At 37.6% G+C, this 21,264-nt stretch overlaps 1 protein-coding gene across 1 annotated transcript in view; it reads right to left on the bottom strand.

The window, feature by feature from the left end:
- Positions 1 to 21,264, bottom strand: part of LOC138305064 (cadherin-23-like) — a 61,255-nt gene that overhangs the window by 17,042 nt on the left and 22,949 nt on the right. The window contains exons 5-46 of the mRNA XM_069245468.1: positions 21,093 to 21,189; positions 19,243 to 19,484; positions 19,008 to 19,128; positions 18,504 to 18,749; positions 17,915 to 18,048; positions 17,424 to 17,534; positions 17,052 to 17,172; positions 16,654 to 16,899; positions 16,324 to 16,457; positions 15,222 to 15,326; positions 14,963 to 15,092; positions 14,321 to 14,566; positions 13,892 to 14,025; positions 13,616 to 13,726; positions 13,192 to 13,312; positions 12,787 to 13,032; positions 12,457 to 12,590; positions 11,351 to 11,455; positions 11,092 to 11,221; positions 10,423 to 10,668; positions 9,994 to 10,127; positions 9,718 to 9,828; positions 9,294 to 9,414; positions 8,890 to 9,135; positions 8,560 to 8,693; positions 7,460 to 7,564; positions 7,201 to 7,330; positions 6,533 to 6,778; positions 6,104 to 6,237; positions 5,828 to 5,938; positions 5,403 to 5,523; positions 4,999 to 5,244; positions 4,669 to 4,802; positions 3,569 to 3,673; positions 3,309 to 3,438; positions 2,641 to 2,886; positions 2,212 to 2,345; positions 1,936 to 2,046; positions 1,512 to 1,632; positions 1,108 to 1,353; positions 778 to 911; positions 84 to 188 (exon numbers count right to left, since the gene is read on the bottom strand). Coding sequence (XP_069101569.1) covers positions 84 to 188; positions 778 to 911; positions 1,108 to 1,353; positions 1,512 to 1,632; positions 1,936 to 2,046; positions 2,212 to 2,345; positions 2,641 to 2,886; positions 3,309 to 3,438; positions 3,569 to 3,673; positions 4,669 to 4,802; positions 4,999 to 5,244; positions 5,403 to 5,523; positions 5,828 to 5,938; positions 6,104 to 6,237; positions 6,533 to 6,778; positions 7,201 to 7,330; positions 7,460 to 7,564; positions 8,560 to 8,693; positions 8,890 to 9,135; positions 9,294 to 9,414; positions 9,718 to 9,828; positions 9,994 to 10,127; positions 10,423 to 10,668; positions 11,092 to 11,221; positions 11,351 to 11,455; positions 12,457 to 12,590; positions 12,787 to 13,032; positions 13,192 to 13,312; positions 13,616 to 13,726; positions 13,892 to 14,025; positions 14,321 to 14,566; positions 14,963 to 15,092; positions 15,222 to 15,326; positions 16,324 to 16,457; positions 16,654 to 16,899; positions 17,052 to 17,172; positions 17,424 to 17,534; positions 17,915 to 18,048; positions 18,504 to 18,749; positions 19,008 to 19,128; positions 19,243 to 19,484; positions 21,093 to 21,189 — 6,465 coding nt within the window. The remainder of the gene's footprint in view (positions 1 to 83; positions 189 to 777; positions 912 to 1,107; positions 1,354 to 1,511; positions 1,633 to 1,935; positions 2,047 to 2,211; positions 2,346 to 2,640; positions 2,887 to 3,308; positions 3,439 to 3,568; positions 3,674 to 4,668; positions 4,803 to 4,998; positions 5,245 to 5,402; positions 5,524 to 5,827; positions 5,939 to 6,103; positions 6,238 to 6,532; positions 6,779 to 7,200; positions 7,331 to 7,459; positions 7,565 to 8,559; positions 8,694 to 8,889; positions 9,136 to 9,293; positions 9,415 to 9,717; positions 9,829 to 9,993; positions 10,128 to 10,422; positions 10,669 to 11,091; positions 11,222 to 11,350; positions 11,456 to 12,456; positions 12,591 to 12,786; positions 13,033 to 13,191; positions 13,313 to 13,615; positions 13,727 to 13,891; positions 14,026 to 14,320; positions 14,567 to 14,962; positions 15,093 to 15,221; positions 15,327 to 16,323; positions 16,458 to 16,653; positions 16,900 to 17,051; positions 17,173 to 17,423; positions 17,535 to 17,914; positions 18,049 to 18,503; positions 18,750 to 19,007; positions 19,129 to 19,242; positions 19,485 to 21,092; positions 21,190 to 21,264) is intronic.

Genomic DNA, 21,264 nt, shown 5'->3' on the forward strand with positions numbered 1-21,264 from the left:
TTATTTGTTGTTACATATATAAACAACATAGTTATTAAATCAAACATATAGCTTGTTCACCAATGAGATTATATACTACTTACACCTGATGCCGATGTTTCCGCCAGTGTAAACGTGTAGGAAGATGAAGGACAAGCCGGAGTGTTATCGTTGACGTTTGTTACGGATAAAGTCACTGTTCCAGTGCCCTGCAGAAAAATATCCAACTTTTAGTACGTGTCACGTTCATTTGAGTAGGATTGTTATAATTTTTATATGTACATGTACTTACAGTGGTAATGTAGGCTACCTTTAAGTGGTTAACATCTCGGAATTTAACAATACGTGTATATAATTTCAGTAGTCTGCCTTGTGGTAGAAAATGTTGGAATATTGAGAAATCACTGCAGTATTAAATTTTAACCCACGGGTTGAATAGAAATAAAACAAAAGGGACATGGAATCACAATTGTCATCTCGGAATAATTTGAAATGTTTGAAGCTAAAATTATGTAGATCTATTATAATGAAAAATTCATTTGATTTTTCAAACTCTAATGACCATGGCCATTGAAATTAGCAGGCCGTACGCGACATTGATATAGCGGATGAGACAAATACATTTTTTAGTCTAATCATAGCTTTTGTATGTATCGGTATATTCAAACAGTTAAAGTATTTGGTTGAGTGATATATCATTTTTCTGGTTTCCCTCGAACTTGCCTATTTCCCTCGCCTCCGCCTCGGGAAATATGCTGTATCCCTCAACCCCATACTTTAACTGTATAATATACTTACCACAAGTCCTCCTCCATCGGTAGCCGTCACTGTGATCTCGTAAATCGTTGTGGTATCGTAGTCCAGAGTTTTGGCCAAAGTTATACTGCCAGTAGTTGCATCAATGGTAAAATAGGAACTACCAGAATTGGTTACTGTAACGATAAATACAATATATAGTGTCATTGGATAAATCAAAACTACCCAAGTTTGTCAAGATACAAAACGCTTTTAGTAAACCCGAGGACATCTGTATCATGTATTATAGCGATAAATGATATGGGCAAATATTGAGCCAATAATACGACAGAATACTTGAGAAGTTATTTTCAATTATGTATATCCTCGCACCTGTCGTGATGGCGTAGGTGGTGATGTCGTGTGGAGAGGCGTCCGTATCTGTGGCGGCGTACGTCGTTACTGCGGTACTAACACTGGAACTCTCCGCCAGGGAAACAGTCGGGTTGGAGGCGAAGGCTGGCGTCCCCTCGTTTGTACCAGTCACTGTGATCTTAACTGTAGCGGTGGCCGTGTTGGTGGTGTCGTCGGCTTCTACTGTCAGTGTGTAAAACGTCGTCTCCGTGTCGTAGTCGATAGCTGGGATATATTAAATGGAAACTACTGAAAGATCTTTCGAAAAATTGTTGATATTGGTTATCACAAATCTTTTATTATTTTTTTGCGAATGCTTCTTGGAAGCTGCATGCGCTTATAATGTAAAATCACATAAATAGAAATAAAAAAAGGAATCTTACTTGCAGCAAGACTTATCACTCCTGTTCCAGAAATTGAAAATTTGCTGCCAGAATTCCCGCTTGCTATAGCATAAGAGATCGTATCTCCGGTGTCTGCGTCTGCGCATGTCATTGTTGCGATCTAAAATTAATCAATATAATGTTTAATTACACTGATAAATATCAATTTGGTTTAAACAGTTGTTGATAAGCTATATAATTTGTTGTCATTTGAAATGGTTGGACATTTGTTTTGAAAATTAATGCGATGAATGAAATCATAATTAAAAGCTATCAACAATGAAATACAAATATTGGTAAAACAAAGATTTATTATGAAATACAAATATTAGGAAACAAAGACCTTTTATTAAAAATGACGATGTTCCATTGATAAGATTTAACAAAAGGCTCGGGATTTAGTATTTGAGGAAAACAATATTACCACAGTTGAAGCCGATGTGCTCTCCGCTATTTCCACGGTGTAGGCTGATGGAGAGAATATTGGGGAGTTGTCGTTGACATCGGTAACTGATACTGTGACTGAACCCGTAACCTGCGATGAAAAATAAACACAATTACTTTGAGAACATTAAAGTCTATTGCTAAATGTTTGATGTAAATCCATTCAACTTCATAATTATTGCTGTTGTAAGTTGGAAATCGCTTTATGCAAATAATGGATGTCAAATCAATTAATCTGTTCATTAAGCACTTGTACCGTTGTTCCACCGCCGTCGGTAGCCACCACAGTGATGACGTAATCGGTGGTAGTCTCGTAGTCTAAAGAACTGGACAACGTTATACTGCCGGACGTCGAGTCAATGGAGAATACGCTGGTTCCACTGTTGGTTACTAGAGGTAGAGATTCTTATTTTAAATCGAGTAATCACTTTTATAAATGTTTATTTCGAATTATTTACAAAGTGTATGACGCGAATGGATAACTATTATTTCCAAATTAAACTCGACTTATATGTTAGCATTACAAAGAGATAGTGAAAACCTAAATGCTTCATTTGCTGTTGGTAGTTTTCATACATTTTAGTCAATTTTTCAGCATTTCAATAAAATAAATGAAATAGAAATGTTAATGGTTGATGTTAATTTTAATATTTCTCATTGAATGAAACAATGTTTAATAATATACCTGCTGAAATGGCATAGGATACGACGTCGTGGGGCGATAGATCACTATCCGATGCAGCGTACGTCGTGACGGCTGTTCCAATACTCGTACTTTCCGCCAGACTCACGGTAGGATTAGACGCGAACGTTGGATTGTTGTCGTTTTCAGCCGTCAAGACGACGTCAACGGTAGCTGTACTGGAAAGAGATCCATCACTGACCTCCACCGCCAGACTGTAGGACTGACTTCCGGTGTCGTAATCCAAGGCTGTAACATGTTTATATGTAGACTAATGCACTGTTCATTACGTATTTTGTACCGCAAGTTGTTTCAAAAACTTAAAAAGAGCCTTTATCAATGAAAGGAATCCTCTTTGATTATTTGCGCGCATCACTTTATTTCCAATGTGATAATTGCAATACGTCAATAAAACATAAAACCTTTGTATGGAGATCATTGATAATAAAAATGTTTCATACATTTTTAATAGTGCCCTATTTATCAAATTAATGAGAAATTTATTATTTCAAATCTGAATGTCTTTTAATTGCCATATAAAATCTTACACTATGATATTTAAATTTATCATTTCATAAGAAATATCATAACAATCTTCCTCTTTTTCACCGAATACTACCAAATCTGTATATGTTAGTTATATAAATGATTACATAACACATAAAACTTACTGCATGCTGTTGTAAGGATCCCTGATGCACTGGCTAGGGCAAAGCATCCGTCACCATTACCGGAAGTGATGGTGTAAGCTAAAGTATCTCCCGTGTCACCATCGGTACAAGCTAGTGTTGTCACAGTGGTCTGGAAAGAACCATATATACATAAGTATCCATCTAATATACCAGTTTTTATTTGTTGTTACATATATAAACAACATAGTTATTAAATCAAACATATAGCTTGTTCACCAATGAGATTATATACTACTTACACCTGATGCCGATGTTTCCGCCAGTGTAAACGTGTAGGAAGATGAAGGACAAGCCGGAGTGTTATCGTTGACGTTTGTTACGGATAAAGTCACTGTTCCAGTGCCCTGCAGAAAAATATCCAACTTTTAGTACGTGTCACGTTCATTTGAATGGTTTGATAAGTAGGACTGTTATGGGTTATCATAATCAACTATGATGTGGCAGTCACTTTACAGTATTCCCTGAATCAAACTCCGTCCGACAACAAAATATAAAAGTTACTTGGTTAAAATGACTAGCTCCCTTCTTTTTCCCAAAACCTTGCTCAGCTGTGTGTTAGTCTTTCGAACTAACACACCCCTGGAAGCTAGCCCACACCCGGACTCCGCTATGTCCGTCGAACCAATCAGATTCGAGATGGGCGGGACTTGTTTCCGATAACACCATCAGTTGCCAGGTGACATGGAAACTGGGCGGAGCTATTTGCCGATCACGACATCTCTGTCGACGATTTCAAACGACGTTAGCATCGGTCGGAAACTGTTACCGAATACGTCGTCATGTTTATCTTAAAAGAGTCAGAGGAAAATACTTTTTATATGTTCATGTACTTATAGTTGTAATGTAGGCTACCTGTAAGTGGTTAACGTCTCTGAATTTAACAATACGTGTATATAATTTCAGTAGTGTGCCTTGTGGTAGAAAATGTTGGAATATTGAGAAATCACTGCAGTATCAAATTTTAATCCACGGGTTGAATAGAAATAAAACAAAAGGGACATGAAATCACAATTGTAATCTCGGAATAATTTGAAATGTTTGAAGCTAAAATTACGTACATCTATTATAATGAAAAATTCATTTGATTTTTCAAACTCTAATGACCATGGCCATTTAAATTAGCAGGCCGTACGCGACATTGATATAGCGGATGAGACAAATACATTTTTAGTCTAATCATAGCTTTTGTATGTATCGGTATATTCAAACAGTTAAAGTATTTGGTTGAGTGATATATCATTTTTCTGGTTTCCCTCGAACTTGCCTATTTCCCTCACCTCCGCCTCGGGAAATATGCTGTATCCCTCAACCCCATACTTTAACTGTATAATATACTTACCACAAGTCCTCCTCCATCGGTAGCCGTCACTGTGATCTCGTAAATCGTTGTGGTATCGTAGTCCAGAGTTTTGGCCAAAGTTATACTGCCAGTAGTTGCATCAATGGTAAAATAGGAACTACCAGAATTGGTTACTGTAACGATAAATACAATATATAGTGTCATTGGATAAATCAAAATTACCCAAGTTTGTCAAGATACAAAACGCTTTTAGTAAACCCGAGGACATCTGTATCATGTATTATAGCGATAAATGATATGGGCAAATATTGAGCCAATAATACGACAGAATACTTGAGAAGTTATTTTCAATTATGTATATCCTCGCACCTGTCGTGATGGCGTAGGTGGTGATGTCGTGTGGAGAGGCGTCCGTATCTGTGGCGGCGTACGTCGTTACTGCGGTACTAACACTGGAACTCTCCGCCAGGGAAACAGTCGGGTTGGAGGCGAAGGCTGGCGTCCCCTCGTTTGTACCAGTCACTGTGATCTTAACTGTAGCGGTGGCCGTGTTGGTGGTGTCGTCGGCTTCTACTGTCAGTGTGTAAAACGTCGTCTCCGTGTCGTAGTCGATAGCTGGGATATATTAAATGGAAACTACTGAAAGATCTTTCGAAAAATTGTTGATATTGGTTATCACAAATCTTATATTATTTTTTTGCGAATGCTTCTTGGAAGCTGCATGCGCTTATAATGTAAAATCACATAAATAGAAATAAAAAAAGGAATCTTACTTGCAGCAAGACTTATCACTCCTGTTCCAGAAATTGAAAATTTGCTGCCAGAATTCCCGCTTGCTATAGCATAAGAGATCGTATCTCCGGTGTCTGCGTCTGCGCATGTCATTGTTGCGATCTAAAATTAATCAATATAATGTTTAATTACACTGATAAATATCAATTTGGTTTAAACAGTTGTTGATAAGCTATATAATTTGTTGTCATTTGAAATGGTTGGACATTTGTTTTGTAAATTAATGCGATGAATGAAATCATAATTAAAAGCTATCAAAAATGAAATACAAATATTGGTAAAACAAAGATTTATTTATGAAATACAAATATTAGGAAACAAAGACCTTTTATTAAAAATGACGATGTTCCATTGATAAGATTTAACAAAAGGCTCGGGATTTAGTATTTGAGGAAAACAATATTACCACAGTTGAAGCCGATGTGCTCTCCGCTATTTCCACGGTGTAGGCTGATGGAGAGAATATTGGGGAGTTGTCGTTGACATCGGTAACTGATACTGTGACTGAACCCGTAACCTGCGATGAAAAATAAACACAATTACTTTGAGAACATTAAAGTCTATTGCTAAATGTTTGATGTAAATCCATTCAACTTCATAATTATTGCTGTTGTAAGTTGGAAATCGCTTTATGCAAATAATGGATGTCAAATCAATTAATCTGTTCATAAAGCACTTGTACCGTTGTTCCACCGCCGTCGGTAGCCACCACAGTGATGACGTAATCGGTGGTAGTCTCGTAGTCTAAAGAACTGGACAACGTTATACTGCCCGACGTCGAGTCAATGGAGAATACGCTGGTTCCACTGTTGGTTACTAGAGGTAGAGATTCACATTTTAAATCGAGTAATCACTTTTATAAATGTTTATTTCGAATTATTTACAAAGTGTATGACGCGAATGGATAACTATTATTTCCAAATTAAACTCGACTTATATGTTAGCATTACAAAGAGATAGTGAAAACCTAAATGCTTCATTTGCTGTTGGTAGTTTTCATACATTTTAGTCAATTTTTCAGCATTTCAATAAAATAAATGAAATAGAAATGTTAATGGTTGATGTTAATTTTACTATTTCTCGTTGAATGAAACAATGTTTAATAATATACCTGCTGAAATGGCATAGGATACGACGTCGTGGGGCGATAGATCACTATCCGAGGCAGCGTACGTCGTGACGGCTGTTCCAATACTCGTACTTTCCGCCAGACTCACGGTAGGATTAGACGCGAACGTTGGATTGTTGTCGTTTTCAGCCGTCAAGACGACGTCAACGGTAGCTGTACTGGAAAGAGATCCATCACTGACCTCCACCGCCAGACTGTAGGACTGACTTCCGGTGTCGTAATCCAAGGCTGTAACATGTTTATATGTAGACTAATGCACAGTTCATTACGTATTTTGTACCGCAAGTTGTTTCAAAAACTTAAAAAGAGCCTTTATCAATGAAAGGAATCCTCTTTGATTATTTGCGCGCATCACTTTATTTCCAATGTGATAATTGCAATACGTCAATAAAACATAAAACCTTTGTATGGAGATCATTGATAATAAAAATGTTTCATACATTTTTAATAGTGCCCTATTTATCAAATTAATGAGAAATTTATTATTTCAAATCTGAATGTCTTTTAATTGCCATATAAAATCTTACACTATGATATTTAAATTTAACATTTCATAAGAAATATCATAACAATCTTCCTCTTTTTCACCGAATACTACCAAATCTGTATATGTTAGTTATATAAATGATTACATAACACATAAAACTTACTGCATGCTGTTGTAAGGATCCCTGATGCACTGGCTAGGGCAAAGCATCCGTCACCATTACCGGAAGTGATGGTGTAAGCTAAAGTATCTCCCGTGTCACCATCGGTACAAGCTAGTGTTGTCACAGTGGTCTGGAAAGAACCATATATACATAAGTATCCATCTAATATACCAGTTTTTATTTGTTGTTACATATATAAACAACATAGTTATTAAATCAAACATATAGCTTGTTCACAATGAGATTATATACTACTTACACCTGATGCCGATGTTTCCGCCAGTGTAAACGTGTAGGAAGATGAAGGACAAGCCGGAGTGTTATCGTTGACGTTTGTTACGGATAAAGTCACTGTTCCAGTGCCCTGCAGAAAAATATCCAACTTTTAGTACGTGTCACGTTCATTTGAATGGTTTGATAAGTAGGACTGTTATGGGTTATCATAATCAACTATGATGTGGCAGTCACTTTACAGTATTCCCTGAATCAAACTCCGTCCGACAACAAAATATAAAAGTTACTTGGTTAAAATGACTAGCTCCCTTCTTTTTCCCAAAACCTTGCTCAGCTGTGTGTTAGTCTTTCGAACTAACACACCCCTGGAAGCTAGCCCACACCCGGACTCCGCTATGTCCGTCGAACCAATCAGATTCGAGATGGGCGGGACTTGTTTCCCATAACACCATCAGTTGCCAGGTGTCATGGAAACTGGGCGGAGCTATTTGCCGATCACGACATCTCTGTCGACGATTTTAAACGACGTTAGCATCGGTCGGAAACTGTTACCGAATACGTCGTAATGTTTATCTTAAAAGGGTCAGAGGAAAATACTTTTTATATGTTCATGTACTTATAGTTGTAATGTAGGCTACCTGTAAGTGGTTAACGTCTCTGAATTTAACAATACGTGTATATAATTTCAGTAGTGTGCCTTGTGGTAGAAAATGTTGGAATATTGAGAAATCACTGCAGTATCAAATTTTAATCCACGGGTTCAATAGAAATAAAACAAAAGGGACATGAAATCACAATTGTAATCTCGGAATAATTTGAAATGTTTTAAGCTAAAATTACGTACATCTATTATAATGAAAAATTCATTTGATTTTTCAAACTCTAATGACCATGGCCATTTAAATTAGCAGGCCGTACGCGACATTGATATAGCGGATGAGACAAATACATTTTTAGTCTAATCATAGCTTTTGTATGTATCGGTATATTCAAACAGTTAAAGTATTTGGTTGAGTGATATATCATTTTTCTGGTTTCCCTCGAACTTGCCTATTTCCCTCGCCTCCGCCTCGGGAAATATGCTGTATCCCTCAACCCCATACTTTAACTGTATAATATACTTACCACAAGTCCTCCTCCATCGGTAGCCGTCACTGTGATCTCGTAAATCGTTGTGGTATCGTAGTCCAGAGTTTTGGCCAAAGTTATACTGCCAGTAGTTGCATCAATGGTAAAATAGGAACTACCAGAATTGGTTACTGTAACGATAAATACAATATATAGTGTCATTGGATAAATCAAAATTACCCAAGTTTGTCAAGATACAAAACGCTTTTAGTAAACCCGAGGACATCTGTATCATGTATTATAGCGATAAATGATATGGGCAAATATTGAGCCAATAATACGACAGAATACTTGAGAAGTTATTTTCAATTATGTATATCCTCGCACCTGTCGTGATGGCGTAGGTGGTGATGTCGTGTGGAGAGGCGTCCGTATCTGTGGCGGCGTACGTCGTTACTGCGGTACTAACACTGGAACTCTCCGCCAGGGAAACAGTCGGGTTGGAGGCGAAGGCTGGCGTCCCCTCGTTTGTACCAGTCACTGTGATCTTAACTGTAGCGGTGGCCGTGTTGGTGGTGTCGTCGGCTTCTACTGTCAGTGTGTAAAACGTCGTCTCCGTGTCGTAGTCGATAGCTGGGATATATTAAATGGAAACTACTGAAAGATCTTTCGAAAAATTGTTGATATTGGTTATCACAAATCTTATATTATTTTTTTGCGAATGCTTCTTGGAAGCTGCATGCGCTTATAATGTAAAATCACATAAATAGAAATAAAAAAAGGAATCTTACTTGCAGCAAGACTTATCACTCCTGTTCCAGAAATTGAAAATTTGCTGCCAGAATTCCCGCTTGCTATAGCATAAGAGATCGTATCTCCGGTGTCTGCGTCTGCGCATGTCATTGTTGCGATCTAAAATTAATCAATATAATGTTTAATTACACTGATAAATATCAATTTGGTTTAAACAGTTGTTGATAAGCTATATAATTTGTTGTCATTTGAAATGGTTGGACATTTGTTTTGAAAATTAATGCGATGAATGAAATCATAATTAAAAGCTATCAACAATGAAATACAAATATTGGTAAAACAAAGATTTATTATGAAATACAAATATTAGGAAACAAAGACCTTTTATTAAAAATGACGATGTTCCATTGATAAGATTTAACAAAAGGCTCGGGATTTAGTATTTGAGGAAAACAATATTACCACAGTTGAAGCCGATGTGCTCTCCGCTATTTCCACGGTGTAGGCTGATGGAGAGAATATTGGGGAGTTGTCGTTGACATCGGTAACTGATACTGTGACTGAACCCGTAACCTGCGATGAAAAATAAACACAATTACTTTGAGAACATTAAAGCCTATTGCTAAATGTTTGATGTAAATCCATTCAACTTCATAATTATTGCTGTTGTAAGTTGGAAATCGCTTTATGCAAATAATGGATGTCAAATCAATTAATCTGTTCATAAAGCACTTGTACCGTTGTTCCACCGCCGTCGGTAGCCACCACAGTGATGACGTAATCGGTGGTAGTCTCGTAGTCTAAAGAACTGGACAACGTTATACTGCCCGACGTCGAGTCAATGGAGAATACGCTGGTTCCACTGTTGGTTACTAGAGGTAGAGATTCACATTTTAAATCGAGTAATCACTTTTATAAATGTTTATTTCGAATTATTTACAAAGTGTATGACGCGAATGGATAACTATTATTTCCAAATTAAACTCGACTTATATGTTAGCATTACAAAGAGATAGTGAAAACCTAAATGCTTCATTTGCTGTTGGTAGTTTTCATACATTTTAGTCAATTTTTCAGCATTTCAATAAAATAAATGAAATAGAAATGTTAATGGTTGATGTTAATTTTACTATTTCTCGTTGAATGAAACAATGTTTAATAATATACCTGCTGAAATGGCATAGGATACGACGTCGTGGGGCGATAAATCACTATCCGAGGCAGCGTACGTCGTGACGGCTGTTCCAATACTCGTACTTTCCGCCAGACTCACGGTAGGATTAGACGCGAACGTTGGATTGTTGTCGTTTTCAGCCGTCAAGACGACGTCGACGGTAGCTGTACTGGACAGAGACCCATCACTAACCTCCACCGCCAGACTGTAGGACTGACTTCCGGTGTCGTAATCCAAGGCTGTAACATGTTTATATGTAGACTAATGCACAGTTCATTACGTATTTTGTACCGCAAGTTGTTTCAAAAACTTAAAAAGAGCCTTTATCAATGAAAGGAATCCTCTTTGAATTATTTGCGCGCATCACTTTATTTTCAATGTGATAATTGCAATACGTCAATAAAACATAAAACCTTTGTATGGAGATCATTGATAATAAAAATGTTTCATACATTTTTAAAAGTGCCATATTTATCAAATTAATGAGAAATTTATTATTTCAAATCTGAATGTCTTTTAATTGCCATAAAAAATCTTACACTATGATATTTAAATTTAACATTTCATAAGAAATATCATAACAATCTTCCTCTTTTTCACCGAATACTTCCAAACCTGTATATGTTAGTTATATAAATGATTAAATAACACATAAAACTTACTGCATGCTGTTGTAAGGATCCCTGATGCACTGGCTAGGGCAAAGCATCCGTCACCATTACCGGAAGTGATGGTGTAAGCTAAAGTATCTCCCGTGTCACCATCGGTACAAGCTAGTGTTGTCACGGTGGTCTGGAAAGAACCATATCTACATTAATACCTCTTTAATATATCAGTTTTTATTTGTTGTTACATATATAAACAACATAGTTATTAAATCAAACATATAGCTTGTTCACAATGAGATTATATACTACTTACACCTGATGCCGATGTTTCCGCCAGTGTAAACGTGTAGGAAGATGAAGGACAAGCCGGAGTGTTATCGTTGACGTTTGTTACGGATAAAGTCACTGTTCCAGTGCCCTGCAGAAAAAAAAAAATCCAACTTTTAGTACGTGTCACGTTCATTTGAATGGTTTGATAAGTAGGACTGTTATGGGTTATCATAATCAACTATGATGTGGCAGTCACTTTACAGTATTCCCTGAATCAAACTCCGTCCGACAACAAAATATAAAAGTTACTTGGTTAAAATGACTAGCTCCCTTCTTTTTCCCAAAACCTTGCTCAGCTGTGTGTTAGTCTTTCGAACTAACACACCCCTGGAAGCTAGCCCACACCCGGACTCCGCTATGTCCGTCGAACCAATCAGATTCGAGATGGGCGGGACTTGTTTCCGATCACACCATCAGTTGCCAGGTGACATGGAAACTGGGTGGAGCTATTTGCCGATCACGACATCTCTGTTGACGATTTCAAACGACGTTAGCATCGGTCGGAAACTGTTACCGAATACGTCGTCATGTTTATCTTAAAAGAGTCAGAGGAAAATACTTTTTATAGATACATGTACTTACAGTTGTAATGTAGGCTACCTGTAAGTGGTTAACGTCTCTGAATTTAACAATACGTGTATATAATTTCAGTAGTGTGCCTTGTGGTAGAAAATGTTGGAATATTGAGAAATCACTGCAGTATCAAATTTTAATCCACGGGTTGAATAGAAATAAAACAAAAGGGACATGAAATCACAATTGTAATCTCGGAATAATTTGAAATGTTTGAAGCTAAAATTATGTAGATCTATTATAATGAAAAATTCATTCTGATTTTCCAATCTCTAAAGACCATGGCCATTTAAATTAGCAGGCCGTACGCGACATTGATATAGCGGATGAGACAAATACATTTTTAGTCTAATCATAGCTTTTGTATGTATCGGTATATTCAAACAGTTAAAGTATTTGGTTGAGTGATATATTCATTTTTCTGGTTTCCCTCGAACTTGCCTATTTCCCTCGCCTCCGCCTCGGGAAATATGCTGTATCCCTCAACCCCATACTTTAACTGTATAATATACTTACCACAAGTCCTCCTCCATCGGTAGCCGTCACTGTGATCTCGTAAATCGTTGTGGTATCGTAGTCCAGAGTTTTGGCCAAAGTTATACTGCCAGTAGTTGCATCAATGGTAAAATAGGAACTACCAGAATTGGTTACTGTAACGATAAATACAATATATAGTGTCATTGGATAAATCAAAATTACCCAAGTTTGTCAAGATACAAAACGCTTTTAGTAAACCCGAGGACATCTGTATCATGTATTATAGCGATAAATGATATGGGCAAATATTGAGCCAATAATACGACAGAATACTTGAGAAGTTATTTTCAATTATGTATATCCTCGCACCTGTCGTGATGGCGTAGGTGGTGATGTCGTGTGGAGAGGCGTCCGTATCTGTGGCGGCGTACGTCGTTACTGCGGTACTAACACTGGAACTCTCCGCCAGGGAAACAGTCGGGTTGGAGGCGAAGGCTGGCGTCCCCTCGTTTGTACCAGTCACTGTGATCTTAACTGTAGCGGTGGCCGTGTTGGTGGTGTCGTCGGCTTCTACTGTCAGTGTGTAAAACGTCGTCTCCGTGTCGTAGTCGATAGCTGGGATATATTAAATGGAAACTACTGAAAGATCTTTCGAAAAATTGTTGATATTGGTTATCACAAATCTTTTATTATTTTTTTTGCGAATGCTTCTTGGAAGCTGCATGCGCTTATAATGTAAAATCACAAATCACATAAATAAAAACATAATCTTACTTGCAGCAAGACTTATCACTCCTGTTCCAGAAATTGAAAACTTGCTGCCAGAATTCCCGCTTGCTATAGCATAAGAGATCGTATCTCCGGTGTCTGCGTCTGCGCATGTCATTGTTGCGATCTAAAATTAATCAATATAATGTTTAATTACACTGATAAATATCAATTTGGTTTAAACAGTTGTTGATAAGCTATATAATTTGTTGTCATTTGAAATGGTTGGACATTTGTTTTGAAAATTAATGCGATGAATGAAATCATAATTAAAAGCTATCAACAATGAAATACAAATATTGGTAAAACAAATATTTATTATGAAATACAAATATTAGGAAACAAAGACCTTTTATTAAAAATGACGATGTTCCATTGATAAGATTTAACAAAAGGCTCGGGATTTAGTATTTGAGGAAAACAATATTACCACAGTTGAAGCCGATGTGCTCTCCGCTATTTCCACGGTGTAGGCTGATGGAGAGAATATTGGGGAGTTGTCGTTGACATCGGTAACTGATACTGTGACTGAACCCGTAACCTGCGATGAAAAATAAACACAATTACTTTGAGAACATTAAAGTCTATTGCTAAATGTTTGATGTAAATCCATTCAACTTCATAATTATTGCTGTTGTAAGTTGGAAATCGCTTTATGCAAATAATGGATGTCAAATCAATTAATCTGTTCATAAAGCACTTGTACCGTTGTTCCACCGCCGTCGGTAGCCACCACAGTGATGACGTAATCGGTGGTAGTCTCGTAGTCTAAAGAACTGGACAACGTTATACTGCCCGACGTCGAGTCAATGGAGAATACGCTGGTTCCACTGTTGGTTACTAGAGGTAGAGATTCACATTTTAAATCGAGTAATCACTTTTATAAATGTTTATTTCGAATTATTTACAAAGTGTATGACGCGAATGGATAACTATTATTTCCAAATTAAACTCGACTTATATGTTAGCATTACAAAGAGATAGTGAAAACCTAAATGCTTCATTTGCTGTTGGTAGTTTTCATACATTTTAGTCAATTTTTCAGCATTTCAATAAAATAAATGAAATAGAAATGTTAATGGTTGATGTTAATTTTACTATTTCTCGTTGAATGAAACAATGTTTAATAATATACCTGCTGAAATGGCATAGGATACGACGTCGTGGGGCGATAAATCACTATCCGAGGCAGCGTACGTCGTGACGGCTGTTCCAATACTCGTACTTTCCGCCAGACTCACGGTAGGATTAGATGCGAACGTTGGATTGTTGTCGTTTTCAGCCGTCAAGACGACGTCAACGGTAGCTGTACTGGACAGAGACCCATCACTAACCTCCACCGCCAGACTGTAGGACTGACTTCCGGTGTCGTAATCCAAGGCTGTAACATGTTTATATGTAGACTAATGCACAGTTCATTACGTATTTTGTACCGCAAGTTGTTTCAAAAACTTAAAAAGAGCCTTTATCAATGAAAGGAATCCTCTTTGATTATTTGCGCGCATCACTTTATTTTCAATGTGATGATTGCAATACGTCAATAAAACATAATACCTTTGTATGAAGATCATTGATAATAAAAATATTTCATACATTTTTAAAAGTGCCATATTTATCAAATTAATGGGATATTTATTGCCATAAAAAATCTTACACTATGATATTTAAATTTAATATTTCATAAGAAATATCATAACAATCTTCCTCTTTTTCACCGAATACTTCCAAATCTGTATATGTTAGTTATATAAATGATTAAATAACACATAAAACTTACTGCATGCTGTTGTAAGGATCCCTGATGCACTGGCTAGGGCAAAGCATCCGTCACCATTACCGGAAGTGATGGTGTAAGCTAAAGTATCTCCCGTGTCACCATCGGTACAAGCTAGTGTTGTCACAGTGGTCTGGAAAGAACCATATCTACATTAATACCCCTTTAATATATCAGTTTTTATTTGTTGTTACATATATAAACAACATAGTTATTAAATCAAACATATAGCTTGTTCACAATGAGATTATATACTACTTACACCTGATGCCGATGTTTCCGCCAGTGTAAACGTGTAGGAAGATGAAGGACAAGCCGGAGTGTTATCGTTAACGTTTGTTACGGATAAAGTCACTGTTCCAGTGCCCTGCAGAAAAATATCCAACTTTTAGTACGTGTCACGTTCATTTGAATGGTTTGATAAGTAGGACTGTTATGGGTTATCATAATCAACTATGATGTGGCAGTCACTTTACAGTATTCTCTGAATCAAACTCCGTCCGACAACAAAATATAAAAGTTACTTGGTTAAAATGACTAGCTCCCTTCTTTTTCCCGAAACCTTGCTTAGCTGTGTGTTAGTCTTTCGAACTAACACACCCCTGGAAGCTAGCCCACACCCGGACTCCGCTATGTCCGTCGAACCAATCAGATTCGAGATGGGCGGGACTTGTTTCCGATCACACCATCAGTTGCCAGGTGACATGGAAACTGGTCGGAGCTATTTGTCGATCACGACATCTCTGTCGAAGATTTCAAACGACGTTAGCATCGGTCGGAAACTGTTACCGAATACGTCGTCATGTTTATCTTATAAGAGTCAGAGGAAAATACTTTTTATATGTACATGTACTTATAGTTGTAATGTAGGCTACCTGTAAGTGGTTAACGTCTCTGAATTTAACAATACGTGTATATAATTTCAGTAGTCTGCCTTGTGGTAGAAAATGTTGGAAAATTGAGAAATCACTGCAGTATCAAATTTTAATCCACGGGTTGAATAGAAATAAAACAAAAGGGACATGAAATCACAATTGTAATCTCGGAATAATTTGAAATGTTTGAAGCTAAAATTATGTAGATCTATTATAATGTAAAATGCATTCTGATTTTCCAATCTCTAAAGACCATGGCCATTTAAATTAGCAAGCCGTACGCGACATTGATATAGCGGATGAGACAAATACATTTTTTAGTCTAATCATAGCTTTTATATGTATCGGTATATTACAACAGTTAAAGTATTGGATTGAGTGATATATCGTGTTTCTGGTGTCCCTCGAACTTGCCTATATTCCTCGCCTCCGCCTCGGAAAATATGCTGTATCCCTCAACCCCATACTTTAATTGTATAATATACTTACCACAAGTCCTCCTCCATCGGTAGCCGTCACTGTGATCTCGTAACTCGTTGTGGTATCGTAGTCCAGAGTTTTGGCCAAAGTTATACTGCCAGTAGTTGCATCAATGGTAAAATAGGAACTACCAGCATTGGTTACTGTAACGATAAATACAATATATAGTGTCATTGGATAAATCAAAACTACCCAAGTTTGTCAAGATACAAAACGATTTTAGTAAACCCGAGGACACCTGTATCATGTATTATAGCGATAAATGATATGGGCATATATCGAGCCAATAATACGACAGAATACTTGAGAAGTTATTTTCAATTATGTATATCCTCGCACCTGTCGTGATGGCGTAGGTGGTGATGTCGTGTGGAGAGGCGTCCGTATCTGTGGCGGCGTACGTCGTTACTGCGGTACTAACACTAGAACTCTCCGCCAGGTTAACAGTCGGGTTGGAGGCGAAGGCTGGCGTCCCCTCGTTTGTACCAGTCACTGTGATCTTAACTGTAGCGGTGGCTGTGTTGGTGGTGTCGTCGGCTTCTACTGTCAGTGTGTAAAACGTCGTCTCCGTGTCGTAGTCGATAGCTGGAATAAATATTAAATGGAAACTACTGAAATATCTTTCCAAAGTGTGTTGATATTGGTTATCACAAATCTGATATTTAATTTCGAATGCTACTTAGTGGCTGCGCTTAATATGTAAGTCTCAAATCACATAAATAAAAACATAATCTTACTTGCAGCAAGACTTATCACTCCTGTTCCAGAAATTGAAAACTTGCTGCCAGAATTCCCGCTTGCTATAGCATAAGAGATCGTATCTCCGGTGTCTGCGTCTGCGCATGTCATTGTTGCGATCTAAAATGTTTAATTACACTGATAAATATCAATTTGGTTTAAACAGTTGTGTTGATAAACTATATAATTTGAAATAATTGGACAATGTTTTTGAAAATTAATACGATAAATGAAATCATAATTAAAAGCTATCGACAATGAAACACAAATATTGGAAAGCAAAGACATTTTTTTAACAAAAATGACGATGTTCCATTGATAAGATTTAACAAAAGGCTCGAGATTTAGTATTTGAGAAAAAACAATATTACCACAGTTGAAGCCGATGTGCTCTCCGCTATTTCCACGGTGTAGGCCGATGGAGAGAATATTGGTGAGTTATCGTTGACATCGGTCACCGAAACTGTGACAGAACCTGTCGCCTGTACATAATATAAATACATGTACTTTAAATATATAATATCAATAAATATATGGAATTGTAATGAATCTGGTTTGAATTAGCAATAATTATAAATTTAGTGAAGCCATTGCAATATATGAACAAAATTTGGATGGAGACAGAAGTATAGAAAAAGCAATAGAAACCGTTATTCTGAAAGATAAATAGTCAACATACAAAAGTAGGTAAATCCAGAATAAAAAGTTTACATCTCCACAAACATTCTGGTTGTGGCAATACAGTTATTCTTCCGTCTATAGTAACCTTTCCATCGTGCTGATAATTGAATTAGATAGGCTACACAGTGTGCAGCCTAGCGGAGAGTGGAGAACTAAGGGAGGGACCCAGACTATGCCTTACCGTTGTGCCTCCTCCGTCTACGCCTTCTACAGTGATGACGTAGCTGGTAGTAGCCTCGTAGTCTAACGAACTGGATAACGTTATACTTCCCGACGTCGAGTCAATGGCAAATACAGTGGACCCACTGTTGGTTACTAAATCGTAAGTAAACCAATATCATCAACAGTAATAATACATTAATTGCGGTGATACAGGTGTATCTAATTTGTTTAGCCTTTAATGGATAATTAAATTTTATATTTGTAATGAATGTCCTACAGTAATGGTTTATAATTATGTTTGTACAAAAACAAGATTTGTTTTAACACATAACATTTTATACCCATTTACAAGCTGTACTAAATTCATTTGCAATTTAAGGACATATTTTGCAAAGGAATCTATTTTCAATTTGCAATATCAATACAATACTGTAGGCAACACCGACATTATTTTGTTCTAATCATCTACGTTTTAAAAGAAAAGTACTATAACCTGTATGTCTTATCTGGTATCATTTCTTGATATTGATGGTATCTGAATGAAGCAAAATAAGGTATTATGATTCAACATCAAAGAAAAAGTGCTTAGTTTCTTATCTCAGTGTTACCTCCAGTTATAGAGTACGACACCATATCATGTGGTGAAGCATCGCTATCGGCAGCAGTGTAGGTTGTGACGGCTGTTCCAATACTTGTACTCTCCGCGAGAGTGACGGTAGGGTTGGAGGCAAACGCCGGAGTGTTGTCGTTTTCGGCAGTGAGGCTGATGTACACAGTTATTGATGACGAGGTGGTCCCGTCACTGGCATCAATACCAAGGGTATATGACTGACTTCCGGTGTCGTAATCCAGAGCTGAAATAGTAAGATATCATTAAGGTCTTGTTTTATTGCAAAGATGAAGCGAAGTATCAAGGGTTTTATTCGAGAATAAGTGTTTGGTTGATAGTTTACACTTAATCGACATAAAGTCATAAAGCTAACGAAAACATATACAATGTAGAATTTTATATAACTCACTCTATATCCCGCAATATTCGATTACAGAAGATTTTTAATACACTTGAAGAAATTGAAAATTTTAGAAATATACACTTTAGTGGCTTTACTTACTACAAGCAGTAACCAAATCGGCTGTTGAAATGCTGAAGCAGCTTTCAGAGTTACCGGAGGAGATCGAGTAGGTTATCGTGTCTCCATCAGCGTCAGTACAGGCTAGAGTCGTCACGGTGGTCTGTTGGGTGACAGGATAAAAGTATGTGACGAAAAATATCAAACATTGCAATAATGTATGAATAAATTAATTCAGAAAGTATGGCTATTAAATTGCTGTTATGGTGGTACTAACCCCGGACGCGCTTGTCTCAGCCAAACTGAAGGTATAGGTCGAGGAGGGACATGCGGGTGTATTGTCGTTGACGCCAGTGACGGTAACAGTGACGGCCGCCGTGGCGCTGTCGGTAGGTGTACCGCCGTCGGTCGCCTGTACAGTGAGACTGTACGACGTCGTCGTCTCGTAGTCGAGGGCCTGTGTTAGATATATCTCTCCTGTTGTCGTTCCCACGCCAAACTTTGCCTCAGAATTACCTCCTGGTAAATACATATGGTTATTTGTAATATATGTTCAAGTCTCATTTATCAAAGAAAAAACCCACATACTTCACATGTTCCAATAAAAATATTCTTAATATCTTTAAAATGGGATAAAAACTCAAAACATTAATTTCAAATTAATTTACCATACATAACAATACGTTCTACTATCTATATATATATACATTATACCGTCGGTAACAACGCCCAAACAATGTATTCACTCAGTACCTACCTATGATGCTGTATGTGAGGACGCCGTAGTTACGTATTCACTTAGTACCTACCTATGATGCTGTATGTAAGGACGCCGTAGGTACTATTCACTTAGTACCTACCTATGATGCTGTATGTAAGGACGCCGTAGTTACGTATTCATTTAGTACCTATATACCTATGATGCTGTATGTGAGGACGCCGTAGTTACGTATTCACTTAGTACCTACCTATGATGCTGTATGTGAGGACGCCGTAATGACGTATTCACTTAGTACCTACCTATGATGCTTATGTGAGGACGCCGTAATTACGTATTCACTTAGTACCTACCTATGATGCTGTATGTGAGGACGCCGTTACGTATTCACTTAGTACCTACCTATGATGCTGTATGTGAGGACGCCGTAGTTACGTATTCACTTAGTACCTACCTATGATGCTGTATGTGAGGACGCCGTAGTTACGTATTCACTTAGTACCTACCTATGATGCTGTATGTGAGGACGCCGTAGTTACGTATTCACTTAGTACCTACCTATGATGCTGTATGTGAGGACGCCGTAGTTACGTATTCACTTAGTACCTACCTATGATGCTGTATGTGAGGACGCCGTAATTACGTATTCACTCAGTACCTACCTATGATGCTGTATGTGAGGACGCCGTAATTACGTATTCACTTAGTACTGTACCTACCTATGATGCTGTATGTAAGGACGCCGTAATTACGTATTCACTTAGTACCTACCTATGATGCTGTATGTGAGGACGCCGTAATTACGTATTCACTTAGTACCTACCTATGATGCTGTATGTGAGGACGCCGTAGTTACGTATTCACTGAGTACCTACATGTACCTATGACGCTGTATGTAAGGACGCCGTAGTTACGTATTCACTTAGTACCTACCAATGATGCTGTATGTGAGGACGCCGTAATTACGTATTCACTTAGTACCTACCTATGATGCTGTATGTGAGGACGCCGTAATTACGTATTCACTTAGTACCTACCTATGATGCTGTATGTGAGGACGCCGTAATTACGTATTCACTCAGTACCTACCTATGATGCTGTAAGTGAAGACGCCGTAGTTACGTATTCATTTAGTACCTATATACCTATGATGCTGTATGTGAGGACGCCGTAGTTACGTATTTACTTACTATCTACCTATGATGCTGTATGTGAGGACGCCGTAATTACGTATTCACTTAGTACCTACCTATGATGCTGTATGTGAGGACGCCGTAGTTACGTATTCACTTAGTACCTATATACCTATGATGCTGTATGTGAGGACGCCGTAGTTACGTATTCACTTAGTACCTACCTATGATGCTGTATGTGAGGACGCCGTAATTACGTATTCACTTAGTACCTACCTATAATACTGTATGTGAGGACGCCGTCGTCACCATCATCAGCGTCTGACGCCTGAATAGTAGCGACAGTAGTACCGACCGCACTGTTCTCGACCACCTGGTAAGTATGGTATAGGTTGAATGAGATAATTTATACTGAATACATGTGCTTCTTGTCGTTTTTAAGCGTTAG

This window comes from Argopecten irradians, chromosome 12, assembly GCF_041381155.1.
Source record: "Argopecten irradians isolate NY chromosome 12, Ai_NY, whole genome shotgun sequence".
Taxonomy (NCBI): Eukaryota; Metazoa; Mollusca; class Bivalvia; order Pectinida; family Pectinidae; genus Argopecten; species Argopecten irradians.